The sequence below is a fragment of the Drosophila nasuta genome, chromosome 3 (genome assembly GCF_023558535.2).
Source record: "Drosophila nasuta strain 15112-1781.00 chromosome 3, ASM2355853v1, whole genome shotgun sequence".
Taxonomy (NCBI): domain Eukaryota; kingdom Metazoa; phylum Arthropoda; class Insecta; order Diptera; family Drosophilidae; genus Drosophila; species Drosophila nasuta.
The window spans coordinates 12,283,998-12,310,790 of NC_083457.1; the positions used below are offsets into that span (position 1 = coordinate 12,283,998).

Sequence of the window (26,793 nt, forward strand, 5' to 3'; positions counted from 1 at the left end):
ATAAATATATTGGCTTTGCTACTCAAGTGTATTTAATACAAGACTACTGCACATCACATTTCTGTGATCAAACTCGCATACAACACACTGTGATCCTCTCGGATGTGGCGCTGCAAGCGCAGCAGCTTGCGATGCAACCTCAGATACGGTGGCATTAGGGCCGTCAGATTGGCCAACAGTGACTCTCGGACCAATCTCACAGTGCTCAGCTCGTACAGATTATTGATGGCTATCACGCAGGTTAGCTCGCCGTCACGATTGTGTAGCAAAGCCAATTGTTCTTCGATTTTGTTCATACGCTGCTTGATCTCATCTTTTTCGGCAATTAAATCGCGTTCGCGGATCTTCTGATCAAAAAGATATTCCATAACTTCTTCAGATATATTCGAACATTGTTGGGCGCGCGACATTTTGCATGAACAGCCAGAAATTTAGCAGAATTTTGGTTTGATTTTTGATATCTAAAATAAATAAAATAATGTAATTGGTATTATTTGAATGAAAATGCCAAGTTGAATGTAGAAATTTTGTTTATTAAAACCTTTTTAGATACAAATGTATCTCAACAAGTGCATCAATATAAATTTGTATCTTATTTTAATCACACCTCATATGATTGAGTGGTCTGCTGTCATATTTATTTATTCATTAAACCTGATGGCTTTAAATATAGTTTATTTAAGCCAAGACCTTAGATATTGAAGAGGAGGAGCTTAAAGCACTCAGTCAAGCGATCAGCAGCCGAGCCCAGACAATGGAAGTCAACAATGCGATGCTAATAATAATAATAAATTATCGACACCTTCAGTTTTTTTTTTCTGTAGATTCTCGGTAAGCACTCAACACACCCTCATTTTCCCCTTCCATCCTTTAAACGAATCTATTGATTTTGCTATTTAAACATAATATTCTACAAATGCCTCAGATTCAATGCCTTTTGGCGTCGATCGATTTCTATTGTCTGAGTTTTTTTTTTTACTTAATTTTTACATAGTTTCTAACATAATTTTGATTTATGTAAATTTGCTTAATGACCTTTTGTTGTTGGCTTTTGTCATAACGCTAAATGGTCGCGCATAGTTTTTTTTTAAGTTATCTGATATTTTAGCCAAGTATTTTGTTTTGTTTTGCCAGCTTAGTGAGTAAATTAACAATATGCGAAGATTCAATGATGTGTGATATTTGTAGACGAAGTTCACAGATTTTTTAACAATTCATATTTGTTATAGCGATTCTAATGCATATATTTTGCAGACTGAGAAATATCTTAAGAAAATTCCAAACTATTGATAGTGCAATCTATAAAACGTTTACAATAATGTATATCCAATTGGTTGTCACATATTTCAGACGATATTTGAGCTGCTGCCTGCAATAAATAAATAGCAATTTGCTACCTTAGACAATAGTCTTAATTTATGGCTATATTTACCATATCTTATTTCAGTAGTGGTAATTTAATTTTCTCAATTGTTCGTTGAACTTTCGCAAGCGCACACGAATTCAATGGAATTTCGCGATAAAAGGAAACAAGTTTTTTTATGATGTTATTATGTCTTTTATTGGGGAAAGACCACACACAAGCACACTATCATCATTTTTGGGGGTCACTCTGTGAGCATTTAATCCTTTCATTTTGGAAGGGGGCAATCAAATAACAAAGAGCATAAAAGGAAAAAGGGTGCGTTGCAATGGGACATACAACTTGATTTATATGTCAGGCATTTCGTATGCCTCATATTTATATGGCTTTCACTGTCGCCCATAAATTTGTGTGACTCGCAACACCCACAGTGAAGAGAGAAAAACAGAAAAAAAAAACACAGAAGAAACCGAGTGGAAATTAAGTTGAAATGAAGACATTAAACGAGTTAGCAGAGACGAAGGAAGGAAGCAGAAGAAGGCGCGCCAATTGAAATTTATGTAAATATGAATATTATTTCATTTTGGAACTTTTGTGGCTTCTGGATCAGAGAGCTCGTCATACCACAATTCCCCCAATTCGAATGTTGTTTTTCTTTTTGGCTGTGTCTGCTGTGCTGTGGCTTTGCAGCTTTTACTTTAGCCAAGTTTCTATTTACCTTTATGACTCTACGATTTTCGCTCCTAAAAAAGATCCTAAACCAACACACTCGGTGTGTGGTCCCGAGGCTTGGGCAATTCTTCGCAACAAATAAAAGCAACTTGTTTTCACACAACTTTTAACAACTACGAGTACAACAACATGCTACAAAAAAACACAACAACAACAAAAAAATAACTAAGAAAAAGAAGCACACAACCCATTAAAGCAAGTACTCGTAAGTCCACAATGTGCATGTAAGAAAACATCTGCTTGACCGGTTAACCCGATGTCTGGTGTTATAAAAATTGTAGATCGTTCGAGTTTATTATATAAACAATTAATTAAAACCGTTTTAGAATTCAGTTGAATGAAACCCGTTTAGAAATGTCTGCTAGCTTAACAAGATCATCTACAATCTCTATCATCTCTCTTAGATCCTTTCTCTTTGTCTGCTCAAAAACATTTATTGAAAATGTAGGCTGTTGATTCTTACACTTAAGCATGTCCAATATAATAGCACTAATTTGCACACAGTGTCCGTCATAACTAAACGCACGCTGTCAGCTGAAGGCTATTAAGAGCACCCAGTCTGTCTGATCATTGCATAGGCTTTAATTTGACAACTGAAAAGCATGAAATGACACCACAGCTAGAGACAGAGACAGAGACAGAGCCGAGGCACTCATTAATCTGTCTAAATAAAGAACGATTCAACTGAAATAAAAAATGCTTTTGAGTGTTGTTTATTTTTTTGTTTTTAATTCAGCGCAAAAGTTGTAAATTGATGGAACTCCTAAAATGGCAAAAGTGCGATCTAAATTTTATGTTGCTTTCAAGAAACTTCTGTATCCGATTTGCGCGAGTTTCCATTTCCAATTCAATGTGCTTGCTATACTCTATACGCACAATTGAATAGGGTATTTTAAGCTATAGATGTATTGAATGTAGACCTCTATTTAAATGCTAATATACCTCTAAACTACATTGGTATACAGAGTATATTCAAGTAGAGCGCGCTTAGTTTGTGGTTTTTGGCATGCGGCGTGTTTGGAATATTTAATTTTTGGGTTTTCGAAGCTGAGATCATTAGGGCCACAGCAGGTGGAATTGTTAAATATAAATATTATGATGTTGCTGCTGCTGTTGTTGTTGTTGTTTCATAAATTACGAATTGAAAGCATAGAGATTTGCATAAAGTCGAAGCAGAGCCCATTTATTTACAATGTTACAGTAGGAGCTGTTAAAACTTATTTATTTCATTGGCACGCATCGCATATTATATAAAGGCAAATTGATAAATTAGTTAAACTACAATAAATTGTAATTTAAACGAAATCTTCGTAACGCAATTAATATGTAAATATCCATTTGTGGCTTCATGGGGGATCTCTTACATACTTTTTACAATGCTTTATTTCGTTTGCGGTATGCGGGATGTAAATTCGATAATAATAATATAAGAATCGAATGGGATCAGAGAAAGTTATTTAAGAGCACCAAAGTAAGCAATAGAGAATTTATGAAAGTACGTATAAATTCAAAGGATTAAGATCTGGAGTTTTCGATCAGATGGTCATAAATAAATAAATTGTTAACTGAAATTAAAAAACATAAAATACGGAAGGCAAAATCTCATCAGTAAATTGATTAAATATCGCCGAAATCCGTTAAAGCGAACATAGCTTTGGAGACCTTTACAGAAAGAGTAAGGGGCTAGATTAAAAATCGATAAGCTAAGGCTTTGATATGCCATTGAACACATTTGAATTTATTGTGCATTGAATATCTTAACATAATTTTAAGCTAAACGAGGCGACGATCATTTTGCTCAGTCATTTGTATTGGTATTATTAATATTTTCGACACTTGATTTGTTACCATTTCAAAAATATTTACACAATTCTCAAATGAAATATGTAATTTCAATTTAAATGAGTTGCCAAACGATGTGCGCGTGTGGTTTGTGGTTGGTTCCGCTGTAGATTTGAAAATTTCGAATATTTTTGAGCTCTTATCGCCCATAAATGACGCCATAAATTTCCTGGCTGTCTGAGCTTGAACCTGAGCATAAGGCGGGTCGCCGAATCATATTTAGCTTACTGATAAGTTGCGGCGATTAATATTTCGAAAACTTGCTCGACTTAGCAGACCGTGAATTTTATTGGATATACCCTGGAATACATAATATCTCATAGAAGTTACTATCGATAAAGTTAAACTATCGATAGTCGCTTTGATAGCACTTTGCTGAAAAGTTAACTGTTATTGCTGCTCTTGTGTATCTTTATTAAAATGATCTAGCCCAACTGCAGGGTATCTTCCAGTGCAACGCCCTCATTTCTAATATACTTTATGGAATTTTCTATGCGTTTTTGTCATCATAATTTACTGCATGATGTTTATGCGTTTTTTAGTGGAAAGTCGTTTAGCATACATATTTTATGTTTTATTTTAATTGTTTGGAAATTAACTGTGCGACACCAAAGCATTTTAATTGTCGTCAACGAGCTTTAAATTTACGATTGTTTTTATTTTTTGTAAATACCCTGCACGCATATATGTTGAAAAGAGTAGCATGGGCATTTGATTAAATAAGTAGATAAATTAACACACCCATAAGGATTTGGTTCACATTAGAATGCTTATATTATCCTTTATTAAAATTTGGTTTAAGTGAAGTATAACCTTTTTATCCATCTCTTTGAAATATCTAAAAATTACCATTATGTTTTGATAAAATTCAATTTTTTCTTGTATAATTGTTTTCGAATCCTTTACAACATTCTCAAGTTTCTGCATCAACATTTGTAAATAAAAAAACTCAATCTGCAGGGTATCTTTTGGGAGCATCGTCTTTTTGATTTGTACGTTCTACTTATTCAGTCAATATTTTTTGTGCAGTCAATCGATGGGCACTCAGTCAAATGGACCAAATGCTTATTGTCATGTTCCATCTCGTACTTCCTTTATTGGCTTCAATTCTATTTTAAGGTCTTTTCAATTAGCAAATGTTGATTGGACGGCGCAGAGGGAAAGAGAAGGAGAAATCTGCACTATTCGCTCTCGATCGTTTCAATAATTATTTATTTATTGACCAGGCTATAACATTTTTAGTGCCCAGTGTAGACGTGTATACAATCCTAAAGTTATAGATTTAAGATTATACGACTATGGATGCAATGAAATGGACTTCCTGTAGTGAATTTAATAGTGTAAATATTTTATTTATTGCCATCGTATAGCCTCAAGAACCAACAATGAAAGTTATTCATTTGGAGTGTATTTTAGTTGATTTCAAATTCCATAAATGCCTCAGCTGTGAAAGTGTGACCTATATAAATATATACTCGTATTCCCTACGGCCATGAACACCTGGATAATATGATATGAGCACTTGAATACAATATGGAATATAACTATGGGTTCAAAGACCCACAAATTTAATGTGCGATTATGTGTGTTATCTCGGGGTAATAATTCATTTTTGTTTCATATTTCGAACCAATCAAATATTTGCCTTCACTTTCCCCTTACTTCTAACTGCAGAGGAAAAGAAACCCTTTTGAAATGTTCGGTAGTCGAACATATTTATAACAAAAATTGACAGGTGAAAAACATAAAATACGCCGGAAGGGGCAGGATTTCAATTGCCTCTGCTCTCTCTTTTTCTCACTCTCACTCATGTTTGTTTCTCTTTCTACTATTGGACCTAAATTTATGGGCACTTCCGTGCGTGCAAATGACTCAACCGCAAAAGGAAACTATCGATACAATCTACCTGGGCATTAGCATTACAATTGCCTTGCTCGAAGTAAAGCTGTAAATTACCAAGGTCTGTAAATGCAACAGGGCAACAGTGCTGCAGTCGTCTTCTGTCTTCAGTGCGACTGCTACCACAATTAGCATATTTGGTACCACACCAAAGATATCCCAGACAATGGCTTAGGTAGTCATTCCCTACTCGAGTATTGCTTTAGTCTAATGTCTTTTCATTTTGAGATTTGGTCTGTTGTGCATGCTCTAGCATAAACAAACACGGCATCGAACAACGAACCGATCCTCAAAGATCGTATTCTTGTTATTTTTTCTTCTTTTGAGTTCAGCACCAGCTGCGTATTCACGCGAGATCTGAAAGTCAAGGCTACTGTTGACTTTGGTCTGACTCTTCTCGAGTAGAACGTGGGCGAGACTGATCTTATTACACAGATCATAAAGGAATCACAAGTGTGTTTCCAATACTTCATTCACTTTTATGAAAACAAATGTCACAGTTCACGGTCCTATTCCTTAAGATTTCGAATAATTCAAGTAATGTTTTGTGTTGATGAAAGATGCAGTCTGTGTTATAAAGTTCTATAAAATTTCAAAATATTCAAGTAAAATACGGCAAACTATATAGACTGTAGTTTTTTCTGGTGAAGATTTTAGAAGAAAATCACAATATGGTAGCAAAGATCTAGAATATGTTTTATAGAGATTTTTAAAGAGTAAGGAACGTAGAATCCATTTTAAATATTATCAGTTGAATCGTTTTTACTTCTGTTCTTTTATTTCCTATGGTAACTATTAACTGGAAGTTAAGAGATAGGCCATTTCCTCGAATTTCAACTAATTGTTAATTAAGTCTTAACTGCATGGTCTTTTTCCTAGCATATGATTTTCCAATGGCTTCGTGCTGCGATAAGATCGGTTGGTCAGTCATCGTCTGTCGGGTATATCACGTGCCCTTATGCGTCGCGACACTGATGTCAATTTGTTGGGCTACCAAATTAAAACTGTCGACTCGGCAAAGTTTTGTCCTTGTTCTGGGCACGTCCCTTGTAGCAAGTCCGTAGTCCGGACGTCGCGTCGTCTGTCAAACTGCCGAGTGTGGCGACGATCCCAAAGATTCTATCCAATGTTTTGGTTGTTTTTGTTGTTGTACTCGTAGTAGTAGTTGTTGCATGATATATGAGCAGCGCCCAGCCCTGCCGCTGCCACTGCAACCGCGCCCAGCCAAACTCGACACTAAGCCCCGCAGGCCCAAGCCCAGGTTGCCATTGCCTTTGTCGTTGTAGTTGTTGTTGTTGTTGTCGTTGCTCTCTGCGCAGGCTGAAGCCGGTTCTTAAAAACAAACATCTTCGTCGTCGTCATCGTGGGCCGCACATCGCGCAGCGCAGCTCAACTCAACTCAACTCAACTCAACTCAACTCAACAACGCGTCGTGTCGCTTCGCTTTGCGTCGGCGTTTTGTGCCTTTTTGTTGCGCACGCTCATTCGTACAATTGCTCTCTCACTGGCTCCCGCTCTCACTGGCTCCAGCTCTCTCTCTGTATATATTGTCTGCTCGCTCACTCGTTTGTTTGATTGCTCGCTCTCGCATTCGCTCGCTCTTTGTTCGCTTTGTTATTTCCACGCTTATTCGCTTGGAGTACGAGTATCTTCTGCTGCATGTACTGCATGGTCGGTCAGTTTGTTTTGACTCGCTGCGCGATTAACTTCGTTGTATCTCCACGTCGCGTGACTCGCTTTTCAGTATTGAACTCAATCAAACATCGCAACTCCGGTTCCGTTTATAATTTATAATCCTTAACTCCAATGAAAAATTAAGAATTCTATTGTATTTTGTGCTGTGTGTATGTGTGTGTTTTATTATGTTAAAAGTGCTACAATGATTTTTTTTTGCTATATGCAAAGTGATCCGGAATCAAGCTTATGAATAATACAAGTCCAACTCGCAATCTATAGCTCGAAAGCTGAATGGAATAGCATTATCTATTTACACACTACGTGACAATATATGAAGTAAGTTAGCGCGAAGAGCTCTTAACTTATAGTAATCAATTTTCTGTTAAACGGCAGACTAAGTCTGAGTTTCTAGTTAAGCTAAAAAAGCTACGCTTTCACTTAGTCCATATCTATTTTAGTTATATAATATGCGAATCGAAAGGTTTATTGTGACTCATAAAATACAAAATATTTGGACACTGGTTATACCAGATTGTAAGCAAATTGATGAAGCTAATATACGGATCTTTTGTTCTTTTCTTGCAGCATGTTAATTCTAAAATATGACAAAATGCAGCACCAGCTGTGGCTTCTAATACTATTCCTCTTAACCCTAGAGGGCCCTAGGAATACAAGGGCCCTGATGAGCACTTACCAAGCTCAGTCCAACTATGAACTATTGGAAAATGATTCGCGTTATATATCATATCAAGGTAAGTGTTGGATTATCAAAAAACATAATGATGAGGAAACACCATTAAAAAATATATATATATCACGAAAGTGTGTCAATTGCTAAGCAATCAATCAAGTTGAACAGTCGGGGGAAAATTGGGTTGATGTCTGTCAGTTCTAAGGTGCTGATCGTCAGAGTACTTTAGTCAAGTATTACGCAAGTTGAGGGCGAAACAGGTTGTAAAATTCCATATGCACTCCACAGAAGATGTCAATTCTGATGAATCTCTGAGTAAAGCTGGGGCTTAATCAGAAAACGTTTCGTGTTTATTGTTTAAATATTTGCATGATGTGCTTTTCGCGTGGAATGCATCTTGAAGTACGACTGCGCGAAGTGTAAACTCAGCAACAACAACATGTTTACTTTATGTATATACATATATAGTAAATATATTAAATGAGTATTTTATGCGGATTTTTTCATATTTTCATATTTTGTTTATGTCTCATAAGTTGCCGACACTTAAGTTCGCTTTCTAGACGACTATTATGCAAAGACATAACAATAAAAACTGTACATTTTATAGGCGGCTTGACTTTACACTGTACGAAAGCTTAAAAAATCATTATATTTTTGTAATTTCGTAGGTTTATTAGCATGACGAGTTTAATGAGTTTCTATTGATTTTTACAGATTTAATGTCATCAGCCAAACGATTCTACGACCCCGAAACGACTTGGTATTCCGAGGTGCTATACGATGTGTCCAGAAATCAAGTTATTGTCGGTGCTAGGTAAGTGTTAATAGTGATATAAACTTAGTAATATCCTCATAGTCATAAGCTTGGTAACTATGAGTGTGCGGAAGCAATTGAACTTTGCTAAAAAACACATAGTAATTCCCCCTCTTTACGTGTACTCGTAGTATCGATAACGTATTGCGTAAAACAAAAGTTGATAACGCTCTTTTTTTGGCATGGGATCAGAAGATCTCGTAATAAAATTGAAAGCGCACGCAACAGGTTAAACAAATCTTGAGCTTATCAGCGAGACTTATCTCTATCCACGTTTCTCTCCCGCTTTTTCTCTTTTTTGAAAGAAACTAATGATAATACAAACAGAAAAGGCAGAAACAGAACAAGTTAACCAAACAAATGATATACAGATAGTTGTGCGTACTCGTAGATACAATACACGTTGCCCGACTGCCAGACCGAGTGTATTTGTTAAGCAATTTAATGGTAGATGGTACCTTTTGTAGGTATATTGTCGTATTCTTCTAGCCAAAGTTTGCTTTTCATTTACTCGCCTGAGAACTGGCAGATAAGACCCGAAGCGTTGTCCCCAACACAGATCTTAACCCCTTGCCACATCATGTGTGCACCTTGAGATACAGATACAGAATTGCCTCGTTTATCATAATGTTGTCGCTCTTTTTTTTTTGTTTTTTCGTTCTTCTTTAGTCCCTGCCTGCTGTCGTCAATCATTCGTCACACGTTTTTTTATTTTTTGCCTCTTTTCGTCGTTTTTCTTTTAGGTTTTTATGTTTTGATTTGTTGTATTCCAATGATAACGAAGGGCAGTTGCTCCACTTACTTGCTAGGTTGTACTATGATTACGAGTATAAGTATCAGTATATGGCAAGTAGGCGTCGTAGAGATAACTAGTTCCATAGATAACTGTGTGGGCACATTAAATGTAGTTTCTTTATAAGATGTGGGCTTCGATTTTGATAATAACGTTAAGTCGTTGCGACTAGACTGGACGCTCCAGCGGTCAGCAAAGCACACATATAATACCTTTATGTTGGGTCTTTAGGTATCTGTATCACATTCCCTAGATATTAATGCAATGCGCGACGGTTGTGCAATAACTGAAATGAAATATAGGCTTTTCCACGACGTTAGCCTACTTTTTAAATAGACTTCATAGTAATTTGTCTTTCTTTAAATTTTCAAGCTTAAATTTATTCTCTTGAAGCTAGCAATTATTTTCTATACGTCGGTTCTCTTTAAATTGAATAAATGAGAAGCCGAAAAGTTTCACATATTTGTAAATGACAGATGATATGCTTATGTGCTTTACCCTATATGCATATTGTTAGTCGGTAATCTCTTATAGTTTATTACTAAAAGTTTTATATTAAGTAAGCTGTCCTTATTGTGTATTGCTCTATAATAACTTCCGTTTTGAGCAACGATGTATAGGAATATTGAGACAATTGAAGAAACATTTTAATTAAAATTCTTAAAGAAAGTATTTTTTTTATATTTTTTTCAATATAGAACGATATTGTAATTTGTTTATTATCGTTGTACATTTTAGGGCAGGGTATCTCACAGTTGATTACTATTGATCCATCATGTACTTGATGTGCCACATATGAACCACATGAGAACCTTCTTCTAATCGCAAACCGCAATTTAATTGTGGCAATATTATTTCAACTGCTGGCAGTGGAATAATTTTTATTTCATTTTTGTTTTATTTTATGATTTTGTGGTCGGCTCATAAAAGTGCAGGGTAATTGTAGAGGCAAACGCTGTATGCGAGTATTAATGTTGTATACACTACGAATATATCGTGACAATGCTCCTGGTTTGTCTGTTTCCAACGCTCACACTCACACTCGCACACACACACTCACACTTGACACGACTAAAGGCTCGGATTACGAATGCGGTGCGCGGCATTCGTATTGCGACAAGTCGGGGACGATCTCAAGTACTCCAGTGGCTCCCATGGCGAGTAACGAGAGGCGAGTAACGAGTGCGGGGTGGCAATTGAGGGGTGAAGAGTGACGAGTCGATTGCACGTCCCGTCATTTGCAGTTGCTCCTATTGTTGTTGTTTGTTGTTGTTGTTGCTGTCATGTGCAGTGCATTTGGGGTCTTGTGGCCCGAAATTTGATATAGACTGCATTTTAAATAATATACCATTTTGTATTCCCTTTCCCTTTCATTACCCCTGCACTTTCGACCAGCAAAACCATTTATTAAACTTTGCTTTTTTTCATTTTCATTTTCATTTTTTTTTCTCTTGTTGTGTTTCGCTGCTGTGGCTTTGTCGCAAATGGACCATGCGAAGCATTTGAAATGTTTATACATGTGACTGAACATGATTTTGTTTGAACAAGGAAACCGTACACAAAACATATATACAAGTTGACCGTTACAGCATTCCCTAAGAAACATAATATTATGTGTACATATCAGTTATGCTTAGACTAGGCTTGAAAATTAAAAGGAAAGTTTTGTTTACTGCAATTTTATTACGTATACGTAAGCGGAATTGTTGTTAGATATAACTTCGTCGTAACTTTTAAATTCTGAAAAAACTGAAAATACAATCTTTAATATGACGATGGGGAAACTAGGTTTTCTATAGATAGGTTTCGATATGACACAGAAATTGAAGGAAATGTTGTTTATTAAGTATGGGTAAGCAGAATTATTGCTGAAGTGATGTAACATATTAACTTTAGAGTATAAATTTAATATTTACAGATATTTAAATTTTAAGTTCAAATCACTTGAAATAAAAAAAAAGTTATAATAGTGGGATTGCGAAAACTTTTGCCAGTTCTAGGCAGTCTAATCATGGAAAAAGATTGCTTATAATGCATTTGAATGCCTGAGATAAGACTATTATAATAATAGTCGTTTAGTTGTTGCTCCAGACAATTGTTGGCAATTGAAAGGTGGACACAAACCCCATTTGACAGACGTTAAGAGGTTGGCAGTCAGCTTAGGCGGCTACTGGAACTCCAGCAGCGAAATTGAAATCAAAATTAATCAAGGCAAAACATATGCCACAGTCACAGTTACAGCTCAAAAGGGGGGGCAGGCAGGGGGCGTTTTTGCATACTCGTATTTCTATGGAAACTGTCAGGAAACTAGAAATGAAAAAAAACAAAATCGAAAATAAAACTGCACATACAATTTGTGAGAGATTCGAGAGCCTTGGAATGTGCTCAGCGTAGGCAGAGTGCAGAGTGTGTTGTGTGTGCCGCAATTCGCGGCAGTTTTGTTGCAAACAACAAGTTGTTTAGCTGCACAAGCTCTTAACGGTGCAAACGGGGCAATTTTTAATTACAAACAGCCCGCCAGCCCGTCGATCGCCTCAAGCTGTCGCCAAACAGGCGCTAGACAAACGCCCACGCACGGCGACCACTTGATCAGCTCGAGCTCCAGCCACATTCGCAGGTCTGCAGCTGGACAGACGGCGCCATAGTCAAAAGATTTAATAGCTCCATGCTCGACGCCAGCTTCAATCCCGTCTCCATCTCCACTTGCGTCTCCGTCTTTTGGCCTTTTTTTATCTTGTCGCGCTTGTCGCTCAAAACTTAGCCACGGCGCAAGGTGTGCGAATATTGTGAATGCAAATGCGCTGGCCCAAGCCACAAAATAAAGTGCACAGCTACAGCTGCAATCCGAGCTACAGATACAGATACAATTGCAGTTACAGATACTGCTGAACGTAACGCACTTGCTTAACAAGACTGCCACGCGCCAAGGACTGTAAATGGGTTAAAGTTATTGGTCCGTTTCTACTATAATTCAATTACATCATCAACAAGTATCTCGGCACATATTCATATGTATCTTTTACTGCATGCTGTAACTTAATACCGACTAAAGTCTTACTAATCTGGGTATTAATTTCAATTAATTAACGAGGCTTATGCTCTGTTAAATACAAATCCTAAGAATACATTTCAATTTCGCAAAACGTATTGGCAAAAACTAGTTTTTCATTTGTCTATTATTTGAAATTTTTAATTAATTTATCATTTTTCGGGGATTAGTAAAGTTGTCACAGTTATTTTGACAATTCATTTATTATAGTCAACCACTATTTGCTTTATCTCCTAGCAACGTTAAAAAGCAGTTTATGTTTTCACTAAACTATCTTTTTGTAAATCATTTGTTAAGTATTTGTTATTTGTTTTCCACTCTGCTGTTTTTGGTTATTATTTTAATCAATATCTATTAAGCATTCCCCTTATTATCAATGTTTACAGGGTATAGTCCAGCAGCTCAGCTTGTTATGCAAGTCATCTAACCAGCGCAGTATTTGAACTTTAAATAGTTTCTCGCTTTTGTCGAAATATTCTATAATTAGCGTGAATTTCTCGCATGCGAGTAGTTAACTCGTTTTGTTGGAGTTCAGTGTTCCATTTCTTTGGCATCCGCGATAAGCAACGGCCTTGCAAATTAGCATTGCTCCTCTCATTCCCCTTTCCTCTGAACCCCCACCTATCCACCATCCTGTGCGGAGGGTTCGTTTGAAATTTGTTATCTTTCATTTGAGTCGAATTCCATGTGGTGTTGAGGTGTGAAAAGTCCGATACACATGTTCTCTCTCAGGTTGCTTTCGTTGTTCGCATTTTGCTTTTGGCAAATATTTGCACATTGTTTTGCCAGTTGTTTAATTTGCTTTTTTACGTATTTGTGTGTTTGCCATAACGCATTTTACTCTATCGTTATCTCGATGGGCGCGTGCGTGTATTTCTTTTGCTGGGAACACTTGCGGAACTGTTCTCATTAGCACAGGTATGCCAGAGCGTAATTAGGACTTTAAACGTAGCGTAAAGGAATTCATTTGTTTTATTACTCTGTAAATATTATAACAGAGTGTTTAAAAGCTCAATAGATGAACGCCAGCTGAAAGGATTCTAATAGTCAAGTAAACTCTTATAATTCCTTCAATTAGTCAAGTAATATCCTCTTATACTACCCTCATATTTATACTACATTATACTTGTCCAACTTATACAACCCGCAGAAGAGGGTATTTCTATATTTATTTCTCTCCTTTGCTTTGAATTTTCAACGCTTTCTGCGATTGTCAAGCAAATTAGTGCAAACAAAATGAAAATGTAATCACACAACAAAGGCGGTTCACTAAAACAATAACAACTTATACTACACATATAACGACAACAACAGCTTTTCGCAATCAGCAATAATTAATTTTTGCAGCCGTTAAGTCTGGCCATAAGTTTTGCGCCCTTTTTTGTTGTTATTTGTTTTAATATTTTTACTGTCCCATTTGCCATTTTTTTTTTGCTACGCGAAGTTTGTCACGGCATTTTTTGACGTTTCGATTTCCGTTGTACATACGTAACCTAACATCTGCCCAACCCTAGAGTCCACTCGTGTGTCGCTTATCAGCTTAGTAGTCTTTAGACATTAGGTAGACCTTATAAAAATTATTACAGCGTTGTATAGACACAAGCATTACCCGGCTCTTGACATACTTGATGCCGGCTATTGAAGCTTATCATAACCTTGCCCAATACACCACTGTTACTCTCCTCAACAGCTACTCTAAAAGCAACGATTGACAATGAAGTATATGACGATATTATACAATGCGTTATAAATGGATCTTTTATACAACATTTTCATTACATTCTGTTCTAAGTCGTAATACCGGATTATTGTAGTTTTATTTAAAATTTTCAAGATATTATTTTCATTTTGCACATTTTTTATACATATTGAAGCTGCTTTCTTACATATATAAGAAAATTTCTTAAAATTATTCATTGACTTTTTGAGCCAAAGATCAATTTCTCCGGAATAAATTAAGTCGTTGAAGAAAAGCGGATTAGTCTCGCCTGAGCTCCACATTGTTTATATTTATTGTTTCTGTCAACATTTCTTTCTTTTTTATTGAATTTATGGCTGTCAAAATGAAATTTGATATTTCTCTGCGCATTTGAAGGTTAGTTAAATTCGATTTCAAAGAAAAAGTTATAATAAATTGAGTGAATATGGTAGATGGAAAGTTGAAAATGTGAGCATTGTAGTTTAAATGTTGTTTTCATATATCATAAAAATAATTTCAAATCAAACGCTCTAAGGAAAGTATTTATGTTATAAGTGGAATGAATACCTTTTTGCTCTTACGTGTCAAGAATTCAACGTCTTCAAGATTCTGCAGCTGCATTCTTCAGTTATCTTAAGTATATCGGATAAGAAGAGTTCAGTTGACATTCTTCGAGTGAACCGTCAGTTGTAAATCTTGTTTTAAATGCTTGTAATTTCCAAAACGAAATGACTTAATTCGCATTAATTAATTTGCATTTTCTTTTGAATTCACTTTAACTTTATATGGGCACTCTTTTTTATAGCGCTTGTTGCGTGTGTGCACTTTGCCTTTTTTAATGCTATAATTTGAATAATGACACAACTAAATAAAGAAACCTTTTTTTTGCATCTGCCGTGGCACACACCAAGCCACACACATACGACTATACACTTTTTTAAAGAAGCACAACAAGTCGTTGACAGCTGCTGTTTTTTTTTGTATTTTGGGGGAAGGGCGCCGTTGGCAAGTTGCAAATGTTGGAACTGTTTTTTTACCTCATCATCAACGCGTACCGCAGAAGTTGGCTAAGTGGTTAGCTTGGCTTGGCTTGGCTCGCAGGCTCAAGTTACCAGCTGAAGCGAGTCAAGCTGATCTCAACTGAGCCGAGCCATGCGCCACGTTTCACGTTCCACGTTCGACGCTCCACGCGTGGCAGCAGCTGCTGTTGCATTTGACTGATTGATATTGGGCGAGATCCGAGTCGATGGCAATCCGGTCGAGAGTCCCACATTGAACAAAGTTGCAGCGTTTGCAACGTCGCTTAGTTGAGCTGTCTCTCTATCAGAGACTTCTTTGTGTGTTGGCTGGCGTCGTCTGGTCGCTGTGTCGAGAATTCCTTCATCAAATTCGAATTCGCAGTCGCATTTGCAGTCCCATTCGCATTCTATGTCCACTCACTTCGCCGACTTCGTCTTTGGCGAATGCTGTCCAGTTTGAGATGTAAACATTTATCTCTTACTTGCCGCATTCGTATGCACTTGATCTATTGATCTTCGTATTTGTTGCGCCAAATGCGTCTTAGGCACAGTGGTGTTACCTTTATGAGCATAGCATGAACTTAATGAGGTGTATTAATTGTTAACTGAAATTATTAATAATGCTAAATACATGACAGATTTAACAACTTTTTAAAAAAATGGCCTAATATAGTGAACCTGAGAGATAGCTAAAAATATTTTAATATAGAATTAACGAGCTTGAGAATCATTAAAAATACTTTGAACTTTTAATACCGAATTCTCAGATCAGTTAACGTTGTTGCAAAGTTCGGAATTTCGAATGGGATAAATTATGTAAAGTCTCTATAACTCTTTCTCATATTAATTTACAAAACTATATCTATAGATATGAATGAATGTAATTGAGTCTTTGGATTACTAATGAATTTGCGCTATAAAACATGAAAATTTGAGCTAAGTCTAGTCTAGTCAATAAATTGCTAGAGCTATAATGCTGGCTAATCCTTAAAGACTTGGTGTGAATGCGTTGTTGTTGGCCAAGTCGTAAAATGGCTGCATTTGGCTGCATGTGGGCCAACTGGGGACGCCTACAAGCAAGTGTCTCTCCTTGGGAAATGTCAGCACAGTGACCACTGTGCCTGGGCAGGTATCGTTACCTGTTTGCCTTGCGGTTCAATGCACCAGTGTTGCCAACCAGTTGGAAAATTATGACAAGAGCGGGCTGAGAGGGAAGTAGAGGGAAGGGAGTGCTTAGATGTAGGCTTTTTGTGGCTTTTGCCTTATTTGTAAGCTGTTGTGGGCCGCTGTTTAGATGTTTAGCTGTTTGGCTGTTTGGCTGTTACCATTCCCCCGATTCGGAGTGCGGCAACATTTTATTTATTTTTATCGGTTTGGTTTTTTTTTTTGTCGTTGTTGTCGTTTTGCAGAGACACCTTGTACCGCATGTCATTCGACTTGGTGCCGCTGGAGCGGGCCAGCTGGGAGGCGACGCCAGAGAAGATATTCATGTGCCAGCAGAAAGGCCAGTCGGAGCGATGGTGTCGCAACTATGTGCGCGTGCTCCACAGCTACGGTGAGAACCAACTGTACGCGTGTGGGACGAACGCCTTCCAGCCAAGCTGCTCATGGCGCCAGGTGAGTGGTCGCCAATTGAATGCAATCCAATGCAATGCATTGCAATTGCCATGGCGTCGCCAATAACAGCTACATAACACACACAACATTTAACATGTACTTCTCTTCTGGCAATTGCAGATGGAAAACCTCACAGTCACCGAGTTTGACGATGGTGTCGTCAAGTGCCCCTTCCATCCGCAGGCAAACAGCACCAGCCTCTTGCAGTCCAATGGCAATATGTTCGTCGGCACAGCCACTGACTTCTCCGGTAGCGATGTGGCCATCATTCGCTCTCCCGCCCAATCCCATGGGGTGAGTAAATCAATCAGATCTATCTCTTCAACTTCCCAGAATTGATTCCTATCTTATCAAGATTTGCTATCTTTCCATCTTGATTATTCTTAAAGCCTGATATTTTTGATTAGTGTTGTAGTCTTTTAATTAATAGCTTTCTTTGCTATCAATGAACTTTCGTATGAATCATAGGGAGAACTTCCTTTCTTGGCATCCCAATGTTATACAAATTATTAAGATAATAATTTTTTTATAGCGTAGATTGATTATTCTAATAGATTTTCCTTTTTTAAAATATAATTTGTATTGGAATATTAGTATACTTCTTTCCGAATAATACCTCTTAAATATTTTAGTATCCTCACTATTTTGGCTGTTTAAAAGTTTAATTTTATTGCATTCTTTTTTCTTTGTCTTATTGAATTGTTTTCTTTATTAAAAGATGTTTTTATTCTTTAACTTCTGGACCTCTTTGTAAAAATCTTTTTATAAATTCACATCTAATCCCTGGATTTTTCCGTTCCCCTTCAGGCGGATCGTCAGCGCTTTCTGCGCACGAAGCAATACAACAATAAGTGGCTGAATGGAGCTCAGTTTGTGGGTAGCTTTGAGGCTGGCAACTTTGTCTATTTTCTGTTACGTGAATCCGCTTTGGAGCACATGAGCTGTGGCAAGGTAAAATTATCCTAGTGAATAGGGAAGCAATAACGATTCACAGCAAATTCTTCAATTCTTACTCTAGGCAATCTATTCTCGCATTGCGCGTGTCTGCAAGAATGATGCTGGCGGGGATCAAGTGCTGCGCGACAATTGGACATCGTTTCTGAAGGCGCGTCTCAATTGCTCGCTACCTGGAGATTACCCATACTACTTTGACGAGATCCAAGGGATGACATATTCCGAATCGGAGAATGTGCTCTACGCTACGTTCAGTACAACGGGGTAAGTGCTTAAAAGGATTCGCAACACTAAACTGTTGCTAACAGCTGCTCTCTTTTGACAGTTCAAGCATCTTTGGATCGGCTGTGTGTGCCTACAATCTGAGCGCCATTAACGATGCCTTCGAGGGCGCCTTTAAGGTGCAGGACCACACGAATGCCGCCTGGGAGACCGTGAATACGCCGCAGCGCAGTCAATTCCAATGCGCAAGTGGTGCTAGCGGAGCCGCTGAATTTGGTCGTCTTCTGGAGAGTTCACGTTATCAACTCATGGATCAGGCCGTTCAACCGATTGGCGCCGAACCCTTGTATCACTCTAGGCTGGAGCGCTTCAAGCACATTGCGCTGGATGTGGTGCAGACCAAGACAGAGCAGCTGCATGTGCTCTTCGTCTCGAGCAGCGGCAATCACATCAAGAAGCTAACCGTGAAATATGGAAAGAAACAAGACAAAGTGCAGACATGTCTTGTGGAGCTGTGGCAGGCAGACGATACGGGTAGCACGGCCTTGCTGCACATGTCGTTCCTCAAGGTGACCGAATCCTTGTATCTGGGCACGGATCTGGCGCTTACACGCATTCCCGCCCAGCGTTGCAGTCGTCACGTGTCGCAATCAAGTTGCTTCAATGCCATGGATCCGTATTGCGGCTGGAACGAGCTTGTCGAGCGTTGCACGCCACTCGATCCGACTGTGCAACAGCCTTGGCTGCAGCCCAGCACCTTTAGTTGTCCCGTGCTCAATGCACCCATCGATGGCGGCTGGTCCGCCTGGTCGGAGTGGCAGGATTGCCAGCAGCACGAGGAGCCGGACAGCAACTGTTTGTGTAGGCAGCGCAACTGCAACAATCCGCAGCCGCAGCACGGTGGCGTGGGCTGCGAGGGCATCAGCACACAGGTGACGAACTGCACCCAGCATGGCGGCTGGACGGATTGGTCGGCCTGGTCGCCCTGCTCCCAAAGCTGTGGCATTGCTGTGAAGACGCGACGACGCAGCTGCGGCAATCCACGTCCCGCGCATGGCGGTCGCATGTGCCTTGGCTCGGAGCATGCCGAGATGTACTGCAGTCATCTGCCGCCGTGCCCAGTGGCCAAGCCACAGGCTGTGGACGGTGCTTGGGGTCCGTGGGGAGAGTGGAGCGAGTGCAGCGCGCAGTGCGGCGGCGGTTTTCGCATGCGACGTCGCGAATGCGATGATCCTAAGCCGTTGAATGGAGGTCTGGATTGCCCGGGTTGTCGCTTGGACTACGAGGACTGCAACATGCAGAGTTGCGCCGAGGTCCGCAAGTTTAGCTCCTGGACTCCTTGGCTGACAGCCAGCGCTGGCAATGCCACCGAACCGCAGGTGGAGAAACGTTATCGCTACTCCTGTCGGGCCACGACTGCTGATGCCAGCTCGGTCAAGATTAATATGGTCAAGGAGGAGACACGCAATTGTCGCGCTGATGGCAGCTGTCAGCGAATGAATGAACACGAAGCGAACTCGGAATCAGACTCGGACTGGTCGCCTTGTAGTGTCAGTTGTGGTGGCGGCAGTCAGCATCGTCAACGTGGACGCAATCTTCAGAATCGCGCCTGCAATCTACAGCCGTGTCCCTCGGATGCCGAGCAACAGCCGGACAACAGCATCGACACACAGCTGGAGCACGAATGGAGCTGCTGGTCCGAGTGGTCGAGCTGTTCGGTCAGCTGTGGCCTGGGACTGCGACGACGCACCCGAAAATGTATGGGCGGGCACGAGCGTCTCTGTGCGGGACGTGCGATTGAGGAGCAAAAGTGCGAACAGGTGCCCTGCGAAGGTAAGTCTTCAACTCCTCCAATTAGTTTCCACAATTAACCTTTTGCTGGCTTTGCAGACTTTCTGGGCTGGAGCAAATGGAGCGAGTGGTCTGCGTGTTCCACCGATGGCATTCGACTGCGCCATCGTCGCTGCGAAGTGGAGCAGCCTTCGGGCTTAGAATGCCGAGGCGCCGAGTTCGAAAAGACCGCCTGCGTGCCCGGCGAATGCGATGGTAAGTTTTGCATGCGAAATAAGTTGAATATTTAATATTTTTATTAACTGCAAATTTACTTTACAGAAGTGCAAACTGGCTCAAGCGCCACCTTGCCCGTCGTCATCTGTGTGTTGTTGCTGTTTACAGCGGGCTGCTGCCTAGTCACCTATCATCTGACGCGACGTCGTTTCCTGCTTAGCGTGGAGGAGGCGCTCAACAAGACGACCACGACGACGGCCAGCTTCGACACGTATCCCAATCAGTATTCCAGCCTGCCCACCAAGGATGTAAGTCAATAAAGTTGAAACGAAACCAAATCAGATAATAATTTATGCTAATCCTTGCAGTACTATGAGCAGCGACCCAAGCGTCAGAGCAGCTTCCGCATGCCTGCCAAGACCAGTAATATTGGCAACGGGACGCTCAATCGCAACAACATGCATCACAACAACACGCCCAAGGTGTTGGCCAAGACCTACAATGACTGTGAGACGGGCACGCTGAAACGCCAGTCGGCGCTCAACAATTGTCGACAGCAGAACATTGACGATGAAAAGTTTTAGCCAAGCATCTAACAGTCTTTATTGATATACGGATGTGATCCTCCCAATATTAGTGCCATTGTTGCCTGCCTGAAATCAAGTGTTATACTGACAACGAATGTCTTTTGCACAGTGCTTGCAAAAAGTTCCTTCTCTGACTCATATTGAGTCGTTCGATAAGTTATATGCATACATACATACAAAGATATATATGTACATATATCAGATCTATGTTCTATGTTCTCGTTTAGATAGATTTTATCAAGCAATACGTAATATTTTGTACAAAATTTCAATGTTTGTAAAGTTTTGTTTTATATTTTCTAAATTTTATTTCCAAATCACATACTACTTTAAGTCGCATTATTCTAATTGTAATCTGTTTTTTAGAATCATATGTAAGGCGAGACTGAATGTTAAATTTCTTTAGATATTTGCGCCCATCCCAAAATTAATGCCATGCAAGCAAAATCGAGAAACGTATAATTTATCATCTTGTAAAGTTCAATACGCTAAGATAGTATATAAGCCAATCAATGTGCAAATTGCATTTTTTTATAAAATATATTTAGAAAAAAAAACCTACGTTTATTTTACTAACCAACTTGTTGCTTTTGATTTTTTAAAACTTTATATGTTTCGCAGCTTAAAGATATGAGATATGATATAGCTTATGGCTATGCAGAATCAACAGGTGTTTACTTTGTACAGCGCACCAAGAAATGTATTTAATAATTTCTTTAGTACACAGTAATTCAAAATAAAGCTTCAAAAATTAACATAACACACACAACATTAAATATTACATATTCATTGCAGTTGTTACTTTAATTGTTCTTGTTTTGACAAACTCTGAACAGCTGACTACCAAGCGATAATATCGACCCCGGGCTAAACGATGAATTTGTCGCAGGTTTCCTTTTCGAGTAATGTAACTCCATTTATCAATATTGAAAGTAAGCTGTTTCACATCACTTGCACAAGACAAATCAATGGAATTATTTATGTGATATCAAATATTTAGCTCCATCCATATATGTGGACTTGATATAAAGGATTTAATTTTTGAAAACGATTGAAACGTTGACTCGATATTTTTATATCGATAATTGACTCCAAATTTGTCGGCGCGAACTAGTTCAGTACTAAACAGTGACGATTGCAGCCCTGTTGATTTTCATATGAGAATAATAACAACATTGAAAATAGGTGAAATTGAAAGAAGTAAACAAATACAATGGAATCTTGTCGTATTTGCATGGGTAAAACAGATGTCGAGGTGGATCTGTTTACAAAACAGCCCTTGTATCATATGGAAATGACGCTGTTGGACATGATAAACGAGATGGTCGATTTGGATATACAGTGCGACAAACTTCCTCGAAAAATCTGCACAACGTGCGTTTCGGATGCTCAAGTCGCCTTTCGATTCAAACGAAATTGCGAGCGCAGTTACAGTGTTCTCAAAGCTCTAATTAGAGACGAGGACTCAAATGATGGAGGAGAAGCCAACAGCGATGCTCCACACAATCAAGCAGACGTCTTGGACGATAAGGAATGGAATCCATCATCGTATAATACAGACATAATCGTCAAAACAGAACCTAGCTTGGAGCTTTATGTCGTCAATGAAATTGTAAACGATGCACCTGACTGGGAAAATGACTTTGTGGAAGACAATCAAAGAGATTTATCGCTACAAGATCGAAATGTAATTGTAAAAATGGAGGAAGATGCTGTGATTAACATTTCAGACGACGAAGATGGTAAGTTCAGCGGAAATTTGAATAACAGTGGTGAAGAGCATACTGACGTTACAAACTCACCTCATGTGAATGCAATAGAAAATTCAAAAACTGCCGTTCCTAAGCGGGGTCGGGGTCAGGGTATAGAAGGCTCTTACAAATGCACCTTCTGCGATCTGCCATTCGATCATCACATGACTTTAAAGAAGCATTTAAGAGTCGACACACAACCGTAGAAGTGCGATCTGTGCCACAAATCGTACATTCGTTCGAAAGTTCTAAGGCTTCACATACAAAAGATTCATCTTGATGAAAAATTCCCGTTGCCCAAGGTCCTATTCACGCGACCCGTTGCTACTCCGACATATCAAGCTCCATAGTGAGGACAATCCATTCAAATGCGACTTATGCGACATTCTCTTTCCCAGCCAACCATAAAAACATAGACGTATACTTGTTAATGACCGAAAGTAATGTAGCCAATGCCCTGGGGCTTTTTTCACCAAGCCAGATCTCACGGGCCACATGCGTCGCCACAACCCTTTGCAAAGGGTTTTAAAAAAAGGTTCAAATTGTATCAGTCAGTGTCCATATACATGTTGTAAATTTGTCAATTCTGAATTCTTAATATGCGGTTTTTTGCGTAATTTTAATTATTAGGGAGCAACATCTTGATCAACAATGCAGAACTGCTAGAAGTGTGGCGTAAGCAAGGGAGATTTTGCGAGAAACGAAATGCAATATACACTTTCATAACAAAAAATATTGATGACAGCGTTTTGGAAAAAATGCTCTTTTTTTGAACGATAAAGCCAAAACACACTGTGCAAATTTATGACGAAATTGGCAAAGATGCTTTAGAAAATTGAATACGTTTAAAAACAGATATTCGAATTGGATGGAAGGTTACACGACCCTTACTTTAACTAGAGAAGAAGCCAAAGGAGTGGAAACAATAAGACGAGTGGGACGTCCAAAAATGACATTCAATATAAAAGGTCAAAGATGGCAAGCAGCTGACCTCTCCACGGGACAAAAACATAGCGAAAGATTACTGACTCAAGCGACAAGCATATCTGCTCGTAGGTGCGGGCTTGTTGATATTGCTGTCCTATTAAGATTACTTGCGTTAAACCCTGGAAAAGCCGTTACTATTCGCAAAATGATAAACAAGCCCGAGGTAAAGCCTTTGCGATCTTTGTTGGAATTAACAATAAAAACGGTAACCGACTTTAAACTGAGCAAGCTTGCTTTTGTCCAGCAATTAATCAAACTGTCACATCTCAAGATCGATGAAATTTATTATGTTTTCCATACAAATATAATCGAAAAACAAATGTTGGCAAATTGGGAATGAATGCCAGGCCATAGCACTATAGAAAATTTGATCACTTTTTCAGGCAAAAAGTCATTTTTTGAAAGTTGGCAGATTGAACTAATTTTAGGTGCATGTACAATGTAAACGCGTGTTTACAATAAATCATTCATCAATGTTGCATACCAGAATTTTTGATAGATGGCGCCACCTAAACAATAATACAGATGATGTTGGAATTGCAATTCACGTGCTTTTGCACATTGCGTTTTTCTTTTAGTTTCATTTGTGAATAGTTACAAATTAAGCACACTTTTAACCCTTATCCGTGAAATTTTCATTTTTAGAATGTAGCCTCAATTTGCCCAACGTTGAATTGTTTGGTAAATGGCTAGAAGGAATTGGGAAAAGCGAAAGGAAAGATGCACTTTTTCAATTTATAAAAGCGGCTATACCAGAAGAGGAGCAGAATGATATTGTTAAAAGTACAACCAAAAAAGTTTTCTCCCGCATAAATTCAATGTGGACGTCCTGCCATAGAAATTCAAAACACGTCCAGAGCAAGTATGGTGCTTGGATGAATAGACAAACGATCATTAAAATAAAGCGACAGAAAAAAAAGACTTTTCCTTCAAAAGTATTCAATTTATTAGAATGCCCATTAAATTCGAAAGAAGATATGGAGAATGAGAGCAGCTTTTTGAAAACTGATTTACTTCGGGATTCTATTAATTTGAAAAACGAAGAAGTTTTATAGGTATGTATAGAAAATATATTACTTAAAATATATTAAAAATTGTGCTTTATTACAGGGCTGCAGCAGGACGAAATATGTAGTAAACACTTTGTAACGAAAGACTGCCGAAACACAATATTGGCAAAAGAAATTAACTTTTTGTATAACCCAATTCTTCTAATCTGTTGGGATTAACAATAAAAACGGTAACCGACTTTAAACTGAGCAAGCTTGCTTTTGTCCAGCATTTAATCAAACTGTAACATCTCAAGGTCAATGAAATTTATTATCTTTTCCATACAAATATAATCGAAAAACAAATGTTGGCAAATTGGGAATGAATGCCAGGCCATAGCACTATAGAAAATTTGATCACTTTTTCAAGACAAAAGTAATTTTTTGAAAGTTGGCAGATTGAAGTAATTTTAGGTACATGTACAATGTCAACACGTGTTTACAATAGATCATTCATCAATGTTGCATACCAGAATTTTCGATAGATAGCGCCACCTTAACAATAATACAGATGATAAAAGCAGCTGTTTGTTTTTTCATTTAGTTTTATTTGTGAATAGTTACAAATTAAGCACACTTTTAACCCTTATCCGTGAAATTTTCATTTTTAGAATGTAGCCTCAATTTGCCCAACGTTGAATTGTTTGATATATGGCAAGAAGCAATTGGGAAAAGCGCAAGGAAGGATGCAATTTGGAAATTTATAAAAGCGGCTATACCAGAAGAGGAGCAGAATGATATTGTTAAAAGTACAACCAAAAAAGTTTTCTACCGCATAAATTCAATGTGGACGTCCTGCCATGGAAATTTACAACAATTCCATCGCAAGCATGGAGTTTGGATGAATAACCAAACGATCATCAGAATAAAGCGACAGAAAAAATAGACTTTACCTTTAGAAGTAATCAGTTTATTAGAATGCTCATTAAATTCGAAAGAAGTTATAGAGACTGAGAGCAGGTTTTTAAATACTGATCTACTTCGGGATTCTATTAATTTGAAAAACGAAGAAGTTTTATAGGTATGTATGGAAAATATATTTCTTAAAATATAGTAAAAATTGTGCTTTATTGCAGGGCTGCAGCAGGACGAAATGGGTAGCAAACGCTTTGTAACGAAAGATTACCGAAACAAGCAAATGCGGAGAATACGCAACATTGGCAAACGTAATTAACTTTTCTAATCTATGCGGATTAACAATAAAAACAGTAACTGACTTTGAACTGAGCAAGCTTGCTTTTATGCAGAATTTATCTCGATTTGAATTATCGCAGCCTCAAAGTATGCTACAAAAATTAATCTGCTGCACGTTTTGTAATTATTTACATATTACAAAAATGATCCTATCTCGGGCATATCGTTTAGCATTTTGACAGAAATAGTTGCATTCGATTCGTAAGAATGAAATCTATCAATTGGCAACAAACAATTATGGGGTTATCTAAGAATCCAACACTTGTAAAATTTCGGCTTCAGGGCGAGGAAAAAATCGTTAAAAACGTAAAATCCTGTGTAGCTCGGAAAGTAACAGGACGATTTAAATGTCCTTTCGCCAGTTGATAGTCCAAATTAAAATATATTGTTTGACACTTATATCAGTTTGATCCTGCCAAGGACTCCAGAGATATGACTAGTTTTCTGTATACCAAAAACTTGTTTTATCTCAGCCGTTTGAAGGACTTTTAAGGACATTTTTATATATTCTGTATTTTTGTGTTAATACCTGTTAATTTGGAAAAGGACATCCAAATCGTCCTGAAAATGGGGAAGTTACAGTGGAAATTTGGAATTTTTGACTATTTTTGCGTGCCACCCCCTTGGAAAATTGTTCACCAATTTTTTTGGTTTAGTTCTGAAAATCCTTGAATGCCAAGCGATAGAGTTGGTACGCGTGATCACAAAAATGCATGTCCTTTTGAAATCCGTAAGGATCCTGCCAAATTATAACTATACATTTGGAGTGAAATGATTGTCAATGTGAGTTGCTTTGTAGCGCCATCTATGGTTTGGTGTTCTGTGATGATTGGTTTTATCGCAT

At 38.4% G+C, this 26,793-nt stretch overlaps 2 protein-coding genes across 7 annotated transcripts in view; both read left to right on the top strand.

Annotated features, from left to right (window-relative positions):
- Positions 1–21,516, top strand: part of LOC132790035 (semaphorin-5B) — a 43,880-nt gene extending 22,364 nt beyond the window's left edge. The window contains exons 1-11 of one of the 2 annotated variants that reach the window (XM_060798456.1): positions 7,525–7,849; positions 8,099–8,265; positions 8,922–9,021; positions 16,991–17,198; positions 17,319–17,492; positions 18,006–18,149; positions 18,217–18,416; positions 18,478–20,207; positions 20,265–20,420; positions 20,487–20,689; positions 20,750–21,516. In XM_060798456.1, the coding sequence (XP_060654439.1) occupies positions 7,845–7,849; positions 8,099–8,265; positions 8,922–9,021; positions 16,991–17,198; positions 17,319–17,492; positions 18,006–18,149; positions 18,217–18,416; positions 18,478–20,207; positions 20,265–20,420; positions 20,487–20,689; positions 20,750–20,965 (3,303 nt within the window). In that variant the 5' untranslated portion in view covers positions 7,525–7,844 and the 3' untranslated portion in view covers positions 20,966–21,516. Of the gene's footprint in view, positions 1–7,524; positions 7,850–8,098; positions 8,266–8,921; positions 9,022–16,990; positions 17,199–17,318; positions 17,493–18,005; positions 18,150–18,216; positions 18,417–18,477; positions 20,208–20,264; positions 20,421–20,486; positions 20,690–20,749 lie in introns of those variants that run through there. The other variant, XM_060798457.1, reaches the window with a different exon arrangement.
- Positions 21,517–22,097: 581 nt separating this feature from the next.
- On the top strand, positions 22,098–25,976 carry LOC132791959 (zinc finger protein kipf-like). Of its 5 annotated transcripts, XR_009632952.1 has the most exons (5): positions 22,098–22,710; positions 24,352–24,761; positions 24,817–24,946; positions 25,367–25,776; positions 25,832–25,970. XR_009632952.1 is itself a non-coding variant. In XM_060801112.1 (3 exons), the coding sequence occupies exons 1-2, from the start codon at positions 22,182–22,184 to the stop codon at positions 24,759–24,761; spliced, it is 939 nt and encodes a 312-aa protein (XP_060657095.1). In that variant the 5' UTR covers positions 22,098–22,181; the 3' UTR covers positions 24,817–24,961. The 5 variants fall into 5 exon arrangements, 2 of the variants coding, with proteins under 2 accessions (XP_060657095.1, XP_060657096.1); XR_009632954.1 differs by lacking the exons at positions 25,367–25,776; positions 25,832–25,970 and adding an exon at positions 23,350–23,869 and having other exon boundaries at positions 24,817–24,961; XR_009632953.1 differs by lacking the exons at positions 24,352–24,761; positions 24,817–24,946 and having other exon boundaries at positions 25,832–25,976.
- The last annotated feature ends 817 nt before the right edge of the window (positions 25,977–26,793 follow it).

Excerpts from the sequence above, each read along its gene's own strand:
- LOC132791959 (XM_060801112.1), top strand. The coding sequence starts at position 22,182 with ATGGAATCTTGTCGTATTTGCATGGGTAAAACAGATGTCGAGGTGGAT. Across the intron at positions 22,711-24,351 it reads CATTTCAGACGACGAAGATG|AATGTAGCCTCAATTTGCCC; the intron begins GTAAGTTCAGCG and ends TTTCATTTTTAG.